This window comes from Suncus etruscus, chromosome 14, assembly GCF_024139225.1.
Source record: "Suncus etruscus isolate mSunEtr1 chromosome 14, mSunEtr1.pri.cur, whole genome shotgun sequence".
Lineage (NCBI taxonomy): Eukaryota > Metazoa > Chordata > Mammalia > Eulipotyphla > Soricidae > Suncus > Suncus etruscus.
This window is the reverse complement of record NC_064861.1, coordinates 6,287,493-6,300,052: the sequence shown is the minus strand read 5'-3', so window position 1 is coordinate 6,300,052 and position 12,560 is coordinate 6,287,493. Positions and strand designations below refer to the sequence as shown.

At 41.0% G+C, this 12,560-nt stretch overlaps 1 protein-coding gene across 1 annotated transcript in view; it reads left to right on the top strand.

Moving 5' to 3' along the window:
- Positions 1–12,560, top strand: part of COL25A1 (collagen type XXV alpha 1 chain) — a 554,610-nt gene that overhangs the window by 470,205 nt on the left and 71,845 nt on the right. The window contains exons 16-17 of the mRNA XM_049786981.1: positions 7,725–7,757; positions 8,323–8,358. Of these exons, the coding sequence (XP_049642938.1) occupies positions 7,725–7,757; positions 8,323–8,358 (69 nt within the window). The remainder of the gene's footprint in view (positions 1–7,724; positions 7,758–8,322; positions 8,359–12,560) is intronic.

Genomic DNA, 12,560 nt, shown 5'->3' with positions numbered 1-12,560 from the left:
AGATGGCATTTCCAGCAGCATGAATGAGAATTACTTCCTCCCCACATTTACGCCAGCACTTATTATTCTTGTTCTTTGTGATGTGTGCCAGTCTCTGGGGTGTGAGATGGTACCTCATTGTTGTTTTGATTTGTATTTCCCTATGAAATGAAGAATTCTACAAAATTTAGAAATACACTGAGGAACCAGAGAGATAGCACAGGAATAAGGCACTTGCCTTGCATGGGGCTAACCCTGATTTGATCCCCTGGACCAATGGTCACCCAAGAACCACCAGGAGTGATCCCACATAGCAGAACCAGGGGTAAACCCTGAGCACCACAAATCCCCCAACCACCCCCAAAATATAAATATACAGTGAAATATTTATTTTAGACAAGGAAATTATTCTACAAACTCATAGCTACATATTTAAATGTGTTGAAGAAAAATGACAAGTCACATGTTCTAGTCACATGTTTAGCTTTAATTCCAGGAATTCAATTTCAAGAAATAAAGATACTAATGTGCAAACAGAGAGTCATTCACATAAGCAACTGTATATACAGATACAGATACAGAAATTTGTCCCAGATTTAGCAAAAAATATACTTAAGGGTTGGGAGGGAACATAGTTGGATTATAAATTGATGTCACTTATTTTAAGACTGCTGAGCCAGCTTGGAACTATGAAATCAACTTGAATCTACTCCATTCAGATATTTTCATCAGTATTTGTACTGTCATTTTGGTGATCTTTTTAGCCTATATATTGATGAGGCCTTATGACTGATATTTCTTTTTTTTGTGACTAATATTTCTAACACCTGTCTTTTTCTTCTAGTCTATCATAATAACTTGTCTGTATTTACTCTTCACATAGGAAAACTATTTTATTTAACATGCAGTACATGTAAGATTTAATAAAAGAAATATTTTAAGAAGCTGAACATAGAAATAACCAAATTTAAAAAAAAAAGAAATAATCAAATTTTAATTTAAGTTCATTAGTTAAGTGATTAAAAATTTATTCACTTAGGGGCAGGAGAGATTGTACAGTAGGCAGTTCACTTACCTTGCACATTAACTACTTAGATTTATTCTTGATAGCCCATGTGGTCCCCCAAGCTTTGCCAAGACTGATTCTAGAAACAGGAACCAGCCAAGTGGCCCAACCCTCCCACCAAAATGATCCCTTTAGATAATAGTTGAGAATAACAGTATTCTACTTTGAAAATTATTACAGTACAAATGAATAATGGTTCATCATAAAAATGCTCATAAAATAAAAAAAAATCTTATGCTTATAAACATTAATATAAACATGGCACAGATGATAGGAATACATTACTATCACCAAATACCAAATGTTTTGGAATTCGAAGAGCATCCTAGAAATTAAAGTTGTTTCTCAATTTTTTTTAGACCAGAGTTTCTTAACCTCGGAACATTTAACATTAGCATCATTAATCTGACCTGTCAGTGGTGGGGTATTGTAGAAAGGTCAGCATATTCCAGGCCTCTAAGTTAAGAATCCCTTGGGCATCTTGATTTGAGACAACCAACTCTTCTCTAGACTTTGCTGAATATCCCCTGGGGGATAAGATCACCCCTAGAGAGAAACACTGAATAGACCCATTTTAGATTCTGTTAAATTTAAGCATCTTGTGGCAATCAACCTTGGCCCACATTGGCTAACTACTTAAGGAACCAGAAGAATACCTTGTCTACTGAATCAAAATTTCAAGCCCCTCACCCCCACCCAAAATTGCCCTATTTTACTTTCTTCATTTTTCTTGGAAATAGAGGTCAACAGACTTTTCCAAGAAAGGGCCAGAAAATAAATATTTGGGGTTTTAAGGCTCATATGGTCTCTGCTACAACCACTCAACTCTTGTCATTGTAAAGTGAGGGTAGCGGCAACATATATGGACAAATGAGCATGGCTCTATTCCAATGGAACTATTTTTATGAATGCTGAAACTTTTATGTTTCTCTCATGTCTCATGAACCATTAGCATTCTTTTTATTTTTTAAGAATTAAAACAGTTTTAAAAAATCATCTTTAGTTCATGGGCCTCAGTGAAACAGGTAGTTAGCTGGATTGGATTTGCAAGTCATGGATGCCAATCTCTGCTAAGGAAGAAAATGTGCATGGAGGAGCAGTTTCTTCAAGTGAACAAAATGTATGCCAATGCTGAACTATGTCTCTGGGGGTGGGGGTTATGTAGCAAATGTTAGGCTTTTGAAGATGTACTATTAAAGCTTCATTTTGAAAACCTAAGGCAATAATTTTTTTTCCTAATCAACACAGTTTGATTTTCAGTGGGCAAGCAATTCTTTTCTTTGAAAAGACCAGGAGAGGGGCCGGGAAGGTGGCGCTAGAGGTAAGGTGTCTGTCTTGCAAGCGCTAGCGTAGGACGAACCGAAGTTCGATCCCTCCCCCCCCCCCATGTCCCATATGGTCTCCCCAAGCCAGGGGCGATTTCTGAGCGCATAGCCAGGAGTAACCCCTGAGCGTCAAACAGGTGTAGCCCCAAAACAAAACAAAACAAACAAACAAAAAAAAAAGACCAGGAAAATCTCAAAGGAATACTACACTTATTTTTTACATTAATGCAAATCCTTTACCATGCTGACTCACACATATCATTTGCCAAGAAATATTAGTATCCTTACCACATGGAAATGGAAACCAATTAGACAGGTTGTTTTTCTTTTTTTTTTATCAAAAAGTTTTATTAGTTCACTGAAATTACATAGAAGAAATGCTTCCATCACAATGGAAATCATCTCTAAATTCATGCTCTAAACAGGGGTTTGTAAATGAGCTCCTGTAATATAGAATCTGTAATCTGACCCATGGCATTCATCCCTGAGTATCCTATAATTGGAATATCAATTTTGATGTGTTTTTTAGACATTTCCTGCTTCTGTCATCTAATTGGTTTCCAGCATGTTAGACGCTCTCTTCTCCTGGTCTCTGCATTCAATATGTGAAACTCACTCATCACTTACCAAATCTAAGATGTAAAATCAAAAATATTTCTTTTCTGCCCTTGATGTAGTAAGTAAATTGCATCATTGACTGGTTCACTTTAATAGGATAGGTTTTTTTTTGTTTGTTTGTTTGTTTTATTTTGATCCAACTCAGTGGCTTTGGATGGTAAAGCAATCTAAGCCTTCCCAAACTGGGCATCTGGAAATGCTGTAGAGATGTAAAAATCACTAGGTTGGGTTTTTTTCTGTATTCAGTAACTCTAGTGTACTTGAGGTTTAAGAATCAATAACTATGTGAAGTTATCATGGAAAGGGTCTGATCTACTTTTGAGAGTGCTAATCCCACCAACAAATGCAGAAATGGGTTTCTTAGCCTTGTACCCTCCATTGAAAGTGAGTGCTCACAGAATGATTCTGCCCTACTGCTCCAGTAGTCATGATTTTCTCTAGTCATCCTAAAAACCTGCCTCCACCTTCTTTGTATTATTATCTGTCCCCCTTTTTCATTCTCTTTGTTCCTCTGTTCCCATTCACTTCTGCATGCCATCTCAGTCACTATGAGAGGAACTGGGATATATATGCATCCTCTGGACCTTTCTCAGAGTGACATATGTTTGGAGCCACCAACTTGCCTTCAATTCTTGTCATCTCAAAGGAAGACACATCTCAGCAGGACCTATCTAACTCAGCACCAATTCTCTTTGCCGTTTCAGATCATTTGCCTGTTCACCTTCTCTCAACTTTTCATCCTGGTCATTTATCCAGTGAAACTTGGATTTGTGCATTTCCCCAGGCAGACTTTTATGTTTCCTCAGGGTTGGTTCTGCCACCACTTGCCTTCAGGATACCTTGAATACCCTCCACAATTCTTCCCAACCCTTCCTGGTTTAACTGAAACATCCAACTCCTGAAAAAGATAAAACAAACAAGCAAAAAGTTTATTATACCAGCTATTATGTACCCCACATCAATCCAAGTCTAGCCATATAGGTGCTTGATAATAAATATTTGTTGAATGAACTTTTATTTTTAAAAAATGGTATTTATACTTTCATCTTTCTCAATATTTTTTATTGACTGATTCCCCATCCTGTCTTCTGTATATTTACAGTGACACAAATTCCCATATGTGACAGTTTCTTTCTAGCCCAGATTTTTCTCAATGAAAATAAAAGTATTTATTGTGGGAGCTGGAGCAATAGTATAGTGGTAATGTGTTTACCTTGCATGCGACTGACCCAGGACAGACCTGAGTTCAATCCCTGGCATCCCATATGGTCCCCTGAGCCAGAGGCAATTGTGGCCAAAAAAATATTTATTGTGCTTAGAAGTAGAACTCTCTTTGTTCCTGTGCATACAGAAATAATCACTGCATTACTCACAATTGTTTCTCTTTTTTTTTTTCTGTCATGTAACTTGTATTTGTTGGATCAGTGTGCAAATGATAGTAAAAGTCGCCCCCCCCCATCCAGCAAAGTATTTTACCTCTTTCCATCATGTTTTCATTTTCTCTCTCTGAATAATGAGGATGATAAGCAGTGACATCTTGATAAATCCCCACTTCTTGCAGCTATGTCCTTAAAAATGTTTTACTTATCAATGGCTCCCGGAAGTTGCCTTGTCACTTAAGCAATATAAAAAAATTTCTTGAGATTTCACAGTTCTCCATTTTTAAAAAAAATTACTCATAATTGACCTTCTACTAAGATGGCTCAACAAATAAATCAGTCTTTCAGGAAATGCCATTTCCTTTCCTTCCACTTCCTATGAGAACTAAATCTGGCCCTATTCTTTTTTTTTTTTTTTTTTGGTTTTTGGGCCACACCCGGTAACGCTCAGGGGTTACTCCTGGCTATGTGCTCAGAAGTTGCTCCTGGCTTGGGGGACCATATGGGACACCGGGGGATCGAACCGCGGTCCGTCCAAGGCTAGCGCAGGCAAGTCAGGCACCTTACCTTTAGCGCCACCGCCCAGCCCCAAGTGGCCCTATTCTTAATTAGTGGATCATCTAGTCACTTTTTATGAAAACAGTGGGGGAAAATAAGGTTGATTTTTAGTAGCAGTAGTTCATGTCAGATATCGCCTTTTTTTTTTTTAGAGAGAGAGAGGGGGCACACCCAGCGACACTTAGGGGTTACTCCTGGCTATGAGCTCAGAAATCTCTCCTGGCTTGGGGGGGGGAACCATATGGGACGCTGGGGATTGATCATAGGTTTGTCCCGGGTCAACCATGTGCAAGGCAAATGCCCTACCATTGTGCTATCAATCTGGCCCAGATATTGCCTTTTATTGATAAGATTTCTACAGTTTTACAGGCTAGAGAGATAGCACAGCGGTAGGGCATTGGCCTTGAACGCAGTAGACACAGGACAGATGGTGGTTCGAAACCTGGCATCCTATATAGTCCCTTGACCCTGCCAGGAATGAGTTCTGAGCACAGAGCCAGGAGTAACTCCTGAGCGCCACTAGGAGTGACCGAAAAATCAAAAACCAAAAAATTTAAAAAATTTAAAAAAGTATTTCTACAGTTTTTGTGCCCAATTGCAAAATTAAATAAACCAATAATTTTTCCATATTTAAAAAAGAAAAATTAGAATTGAGGAAGTCCAAGATTTATTTAACATCTCTTTGTTTCAATTTCCTCTTCTATGAAGTGGAAACAGTAATATCTGCTCTTTCTCCTGGGAGCTCTGTGAGGTCTGAATAAGTGAATAAGATGAGAGAAGAGAGGTTAGCAAAATCCAAATAGCTTTCATGAATACAAAAGTCTTACTGTGCAAAATATTGCAATGGCATTGGCATTTCAGACTTGACTTAGTAGGAATAGGCAGAAGATGTTATTTTATTAGCTGCACTTATTTCCCTTCCTGTTGAAACACTATTGCATGGTAGTGATTGGGGAAAGGAGCTGAAATCATTTTACAAGACAGTGCTTGTGTCCTTTTTACAGTTCATCATGTTTTAATTTTCAACTAATAGCAATTACAGATGCCTAAGAAACACAGATATGTTTTCCTTAATAAACTAATTTATTATTTCCTTCTTCCTAAGCTTTTTCTCCCTAAAGATTTTTTCATTATGATCCTGGCTGCTGAACTGGTGAACACATTCTTTTTGATACTTGTCTCTTCCTTCACAATATTTGTATGAAGAATTTGCTATGTATGAATTTAGTATTTGAATAAAAGGAGCCACAGAATGTGATCCTATAAATCTTTGCCTTGCACGTGGCCAACTTGGGTTTGATTCTCTGCATCCCATATGGTCCCTTGAGGCCACCAGGAGTAATTCCTGAGGGCAGAGCCAGGAGTAACCCCTGAGCACTGCCACATGTCACCCATAAAACAAAAAATATATATAAATAGAAAATAAATCTAATAAAAAATAATGTGACCCTATATGGCAGGTTGTCTAATGGGATACCAACAAGTAGTCAGGAAGAACATGTACACATAATTCTTGGGTGACCTGTAGACCAAGGGAGCCCACACCATGCAGTTAAGAGTAAATGTGAGGCAGCATCTAAAAAAGAGTTAAGAGAAAGAGAGGGCTAGAGAGAGGGAAAATGTCTGCCCCAGAGTTAGGCAGGAGAGAGGGTGGGGGTAGGGACATTGATGATGGGTAATGCGCACTGGTGAAGGGTGTTGAACATTGTATGACTGAAACTTAATCGTGAACAACTTTGTAACTTTGAAAAAAAAACTATATGTAACAATGGTGCTTAAGTATTATTTTTTTAAAAAGGAGTAAACATGAAATTGTAAGGGTGGGTAGGTGATGATTCTCTGAGGCAGAGCTGAGTTGAAAAAGAAGGTGCCTACAATAACGAGAAGAAATGTGGGAAGGAGACAAATGCCCCCATGCGCAGCTCAAAGGGCTGGGGCATATGAAAGGCCTGGGTTCAAGATCCAAGCATTGCTAGCACTAAGCCAGGGAATAGCTGTGGCACCCAAACAAACAAAAGCCCAAGTGTTTCAGGTCTGGAAGCCTGAGGCCTTATCTCTGCCTCTAGAAGTTTCCTAGTTTCAGAGCCAAGACATAGAAGCCCACAGTGCTGACATGTGGCAGTACGTGTGATCCAACTTGGCTGCCTCAGCATCCTGCTTTTGCCTCTCGACCTCCTGTTGCCTGTTTCCAGGGCAGGGGTGTGGCAGGAGCTGGAAGGCCTCAGACCTTCTGGTCTCAGCACAGAGATGAGTGGTACTATATTCTTAGCACCTTCCACTTACGTACTCCCACACATCTGCTTCTCTGCTTCTCAATAATACACCAACTTTCGCCATGAAGTTGCCTTCTCTGAAATCTGAGTAGTATCCTGTGGGGAAACGGACTCTGTCTCCAGATTTTTTTCGTACCTTACCTGTATCCCTGCCCCCTCCCCTAGACATTCATCATCCTCTATCTGGACACTGTATTTCAATGGCCTAAGTGCAAAGCTAGAAGACAATAGTCATAAGTAGTCATGATTCATGAGGCAGACAAGCAGCGTCTCTAGGGAAGAATTTCTTACCTAGATTCTCACGTTTCTTTCAAGGAATGTGCTTCTGTGCTCCTCATTCAGAGAAAACCCATGTTCTGAGGAAAGGCATCCTGGATCCTAGACACTGTTGACATTTTAACAGCTGAGGTGTTGATTCCAACTCTTCAGGAGTAGAGCTGGCCCATCAATCATGAAGTAGCTGTGTGTTCTGTATGATGCCTATATCCATAACTTGTGGAGTAATCTCATGGCTTTCTTTGTTTAGGGTGACCCTGGATCCTCAGCTGCAGGAATCAAGGTAACTGCAAATATTTGTACTTCCGGAATTAAAGGCTCTGCTTTTCTTCCCTTCACCACCATTGATGATTATGATTCTGTCCCAATTCTCCTTCCATGGTCCACTCCAAACTCAACCAAGGAGTGTCTTCTTGATTAAAACTAAATTTAAGCCTGATTTAATCTAATTTAAACCTGATTAAATCTAAATAAGTCGCTCTCTATCTGATTGATCGTATCAAAAAATGTAGGGCCCGGAGAGATAGCACAGTGGCGTTTGCCTTGCAAGCAGCCGATCCAGGACCAAAGGTGGTTGGTTCGAATCCCGGTGTCCCATATGGTCCCCTGTGCCTACCAGGAGCTATTTCTGAGCAGACAGCCAGGAGTAACCCCTGAGCAACGCTGGGTGTGGCCCAAAAACTAAAAACAAAACAAAACAAAACAAAAAATGTAGGTTTGTAGATGAGTCTTAGGTATATTTAAGCAACAAGTGTTTATCTAAAGAAGAATATAGTGGACAGAGTGTGATTAGGAAAATTTTGAAGCATTCTGAAACCATCCTTTTTTTTTTGGTTCTCTTTGACCAGGGAGAACCTGGAGAAACTGGTCGGCCAGGGCAAAAGGTAATTTCTGCAGTCTGGTATGTTCTTCATGCTGTGTTACTATTTTTTACATGTGCTGTTCTCTCTGTAACGCAAGAGCAATATTGCAGTCAAGCTGATGTCAGGCTTTGCATGCAGTGTTACTGTTCTTTGCATTTTAAATGGGTTGGTGTGTCTGCAGCCAGGGGTGAAAACATTCTGTAAAAAAGTATGTCTTGGTAATTGAAGCCTATGTGGACTCAGCTGTTTGGAACTAACAAAGATCCTCAAGTGGGACCTGAGCACAGCAGGGCATTTGCCCTCCATCTGGCCAACCCGGATTCACTCCTTGGCATCCTATGGTTCCCCAAGCCTACTAGGACTAATTTCTGAGCCCAGAGCCAGGAGTAACCTCTGAGAACTGCCAGGTGTGGCCCAAAAAGCCAAAACCCAAAAAACAAACAAACAAAATATCTTATTGGGTTGAAATGCCGGCCATTTATCTTGCATGTCTAAAAATTCTCTGCATGTTTCTATCTTCCATGAGAAGAAATAAACTTTTACTAAACTATCAAAAGGGGATGATGGACAGCATGAAAATGACCCCCCCTTTGCTTTTCACTGCAAAAACTTCCCTATGCATCATTTTTGTACGAAATTGCATTGGTTTTTGTGTGTGAGTGCTCTACATCATTTTTATGTACATCATATCTACTTCAATAGTCAACAGTTATATTATCCAAAGAGATTGGCTCATGAACTAAATTTTAATTATAGACAAATTTAATTATAGCCAAAGCACTTCAAGAAACTACTTTCTGGATACAAACATTAATCTCTTGATAAGCTGCATTCTGTGATCAATTGAGAGTTTACAGTGGCTGCGTTTAGATTCATATTCTCATTTGAACCTGAGGCAGGAAGTCAGTACTAGCAGTTTTTTGTATAAACATCTGATACCAATGTCCAGTGCAGTCAGATGTTAAGTAGCAGATGCAATGTGAAATGTGAATATGAATCCCATATTAGGATAAATCTCCAAATACAGTGACTCTGCCTTTGTTTAGCAGTAACTGTAGACACAACATTGCAGGAAAACATGACTAAGAAGGGTTAATCCACCTCATGAGATTAAAGGGAAAGATACTAAATCCCATTATGATTGGTTTTGAAGCATAAAACATAAAAGAACATTTCCCTGGGAGATAAAATCAACAAGATGGTCATTCCTTTGTTTTAAACACCTAGGATCAAAGCAGTTTTTGAGAACCTCTTTTATATTTACTTAACAGTTTTTAAATTTAAAAATGGAATTTTCCAAAACCAGAATGATAATATAGTGGGTTAAGGCTCTTGTGTTGTATAGAGCAAACCATAGTTCTCCTAGAGTGACCCCTGAGCACAGTCAAGAGTGATTCCTAAGCACAGACCATGAGTGAGCCCTGAGTATAGCTAGCTATGGCTCAATACACACACACACACACACACACACACACACACACACACACACACGCACGCACGCACTCACATACACACACACACGCACTCACATACACACACACACTCACATACACACACGCACTCACATACACACACACGCACTCACATACACACACACACACGCACTCACATACACACACACACACTCACACACACACAGTTTTCTGAGTCCAAGAAAGTGACTCAGTATTAAATTATATGCCTTACTTGCATGAAGCTCAGGGCTCTATCCTGATATTACACAAAAATTCTTTAAAATAAAGATAAGGCCCAATTTCAGATAAAACTCAGACTTTTCCCAAAAACAAGAAGAATTCTGCAGGCATTGTTATTGAATTTAAATGATTTTCACAGATTCTTCACATTAGAAATTAAAAGTAATGACATCAGAAAGATTCGTGGTTTACTTTTATATGTGAAAATCTGTCTTCTAAGATATACAATTTTAGGGACTCTACACTTTAAAAATTAAAAGGTTAAATTTAAGCTGTCCCCCAAATAACTAAATGAAATATCTACAATAGCATTGGATTGGAGACCTCCATGGATTGAGCACATGGTTGTATTCTTGAGGCCTGGTTCACTCCCAGGCATCCATGTGAGCACCAGAGGAAATGAGGAGTATCCCTGAGCACTTCTGGGAAGGAAGGAAGGAAGGAAGGAAGGAAGGAAGGAAGGAAGGAAGGAAGGAAGGAAGGAAGGAAGGAAGGAAGGGAGGGAGGGAGGGAGGGAGGGAGGGAGGGAGGGAGGGAGGGAGGAAGGAAGGAAGGAAGGAAGGAAGGAAGGACGGAAGGAAGGAAGGAAGGAAGGGAGGAAGGAAGGAAGGAAAAGGAAGGAAGGAGGAGGGAAGGAGGGAGGGAGGAAGGAAGGAGGGAGGGAGGGAGGAAGGAAGGGAGGAAGGAAGTAAGGAGGGAGGGAGGGAGGAAGTAAGTAAGGAGGGAGGGAGGGAAAAAGAGGGAGGGAGGAAGGAAGGAGGGAGGGAGGGAGGAAGTAAATAAGTAAGGAGGGAGGGAGGAAGGAAGGAGGGAGGGAAGAAGGAAGGAGGGAGGGAGGGAAGAAGGAAGGAGGGAGGAAGGAAGGAAGGAAGGGAGGGAGGGAGGAAGGGAGGGTGGGAGGAAGAGAGGAAAGAAGGAAGGAGGGAGGGAGGGAGGAAGGAAGGAGGGAGGGAGAGAGGAAGGAAGGAAGGAGGGAGGGAGGAAGGAAGGAAGAAAGGAAGGAAGGAGGGAGGTAGGAAGGAAGGAGGGAGGTAGGAAGGAAAGAGGGAGTGAGGGAGGAAGGAGGGAGGGAGGGAGGAAGGAGGGGGGGAAGGGAGGGAGGAGGTAAGAAAGAAAGGAGGGAGGAAGGAAGGAAGGAGGGAGGGAGGGAGGAAGGAAGAAAGGAGGGAGGGAGGAAGGAAGAAAAGAGGGAGGGAGGAAGGAAGGAGGGAAGGAGGGAAAAGGAGGGAGGAAGGGAGGAAGGAAGGAGGGAAGGAGGGAAAAGGAGGGAGGAAGGGAGGAAGAAAGAAAGAAAGAAAGAAAGAAAGAAAGAAAGAAAGAAAGAAAGAAAGAAAGAAAGAAAGAAAGAAAGAAAGAAAGAAAGAAAGAAAGAAAACAAAAGAAGAAAGAAGAAAGAAAGAAGAAAGAAAGAAAGAAAGAAAGAAAGAAAGATAGAAATAAATAAAAGAAAGAAAGAAAGAAAGGAAGGAAGGAAGAGAAAGAAAGAAGAAAGAAAAGAAGAAAGGAGGGAGAAAGGAAGAAAGGAAGGAGGGAGGGAGAAAGGAAGAAAGGAGGGAGGGAGGGAGGAAGAAAGGAGGAAGGGAGGGAGGAAGGAAGGAAGGAGGGAGGAAGGAAGGAGGAAGGAAGGAAGGAAGGAGGAAGGGAGGGAGGGAGGAGGAAGGGAGAAAGGGAGGGAGGAAGGAAGGAGAGAGGAAGGAGGGAGGAGGGAAGGAGGGAGGAAGGAAGAAAGAAAGTAGGGAGGAAGGAAGGAAGGAGGGAGGGAGGGAGGAAGGAAGAAAGGAGGGAAGGAGGAAGGAAGGAAGAAAGGAGGGAGGGAGGGAGGAGAACGGAAGGAAGGAAGGAGGAGGGAGGGAGGAAGGAAGGAAGGAAGGAAGGAGGGAGGGAGGGAGGAAGGAAGGAAGGAAGGAGGAAGAGAGGGAGGAAGGAGAAAGGGAGGGAGGAAGGGAGGAGGGAGGGAGGAAGAAAGAAAGGAAGGAGGAAGGAAGGAAGGAAGGAGGAAGGGAGGAAGGAAGGAAGTAAAGAGGAAGGAGGGAGGGAGGGAAAGAAGGAGGGAGGGAGGGAAGGAAGAAAGAGGAAGGAAGGAGGGAGGGAGGGAAGGAAGGAGAGAAGGAAGGTAGGAGGGAGGGAGGAAGGAGGAAAGAAAGGAAGGAAAGAGGGAAGGAGGTAAAGAGGGAAGGAGGGGAGGAAGGAAGGGAAGGAGGAAGGTAAAAGGAAGGAAAGAAGAGAGGGAGGGAGTGAAGGAGGGGAGGGGAGTATTTCTCACATAGATTCTATTGTTTACAGAATGGAAAATTCAAATTTATTCTCAAGTGATTAATAAAATCTTTTCTTATTTATAAATATAATTTAGATTTATTTGGGGGAAATTTATAGGTTTACATATGGGAAATTAAATGTCCCTTTGTACATTACTAGAAACTGCTTTGAATTATATTGAGAGAAGGGGTAGAGTCATTAAAAGTTTGTAACCTATCTAAATAAATATGTACCCTGAAATGAGTATCCTTTTCATTAATATTTAGGCAAGAT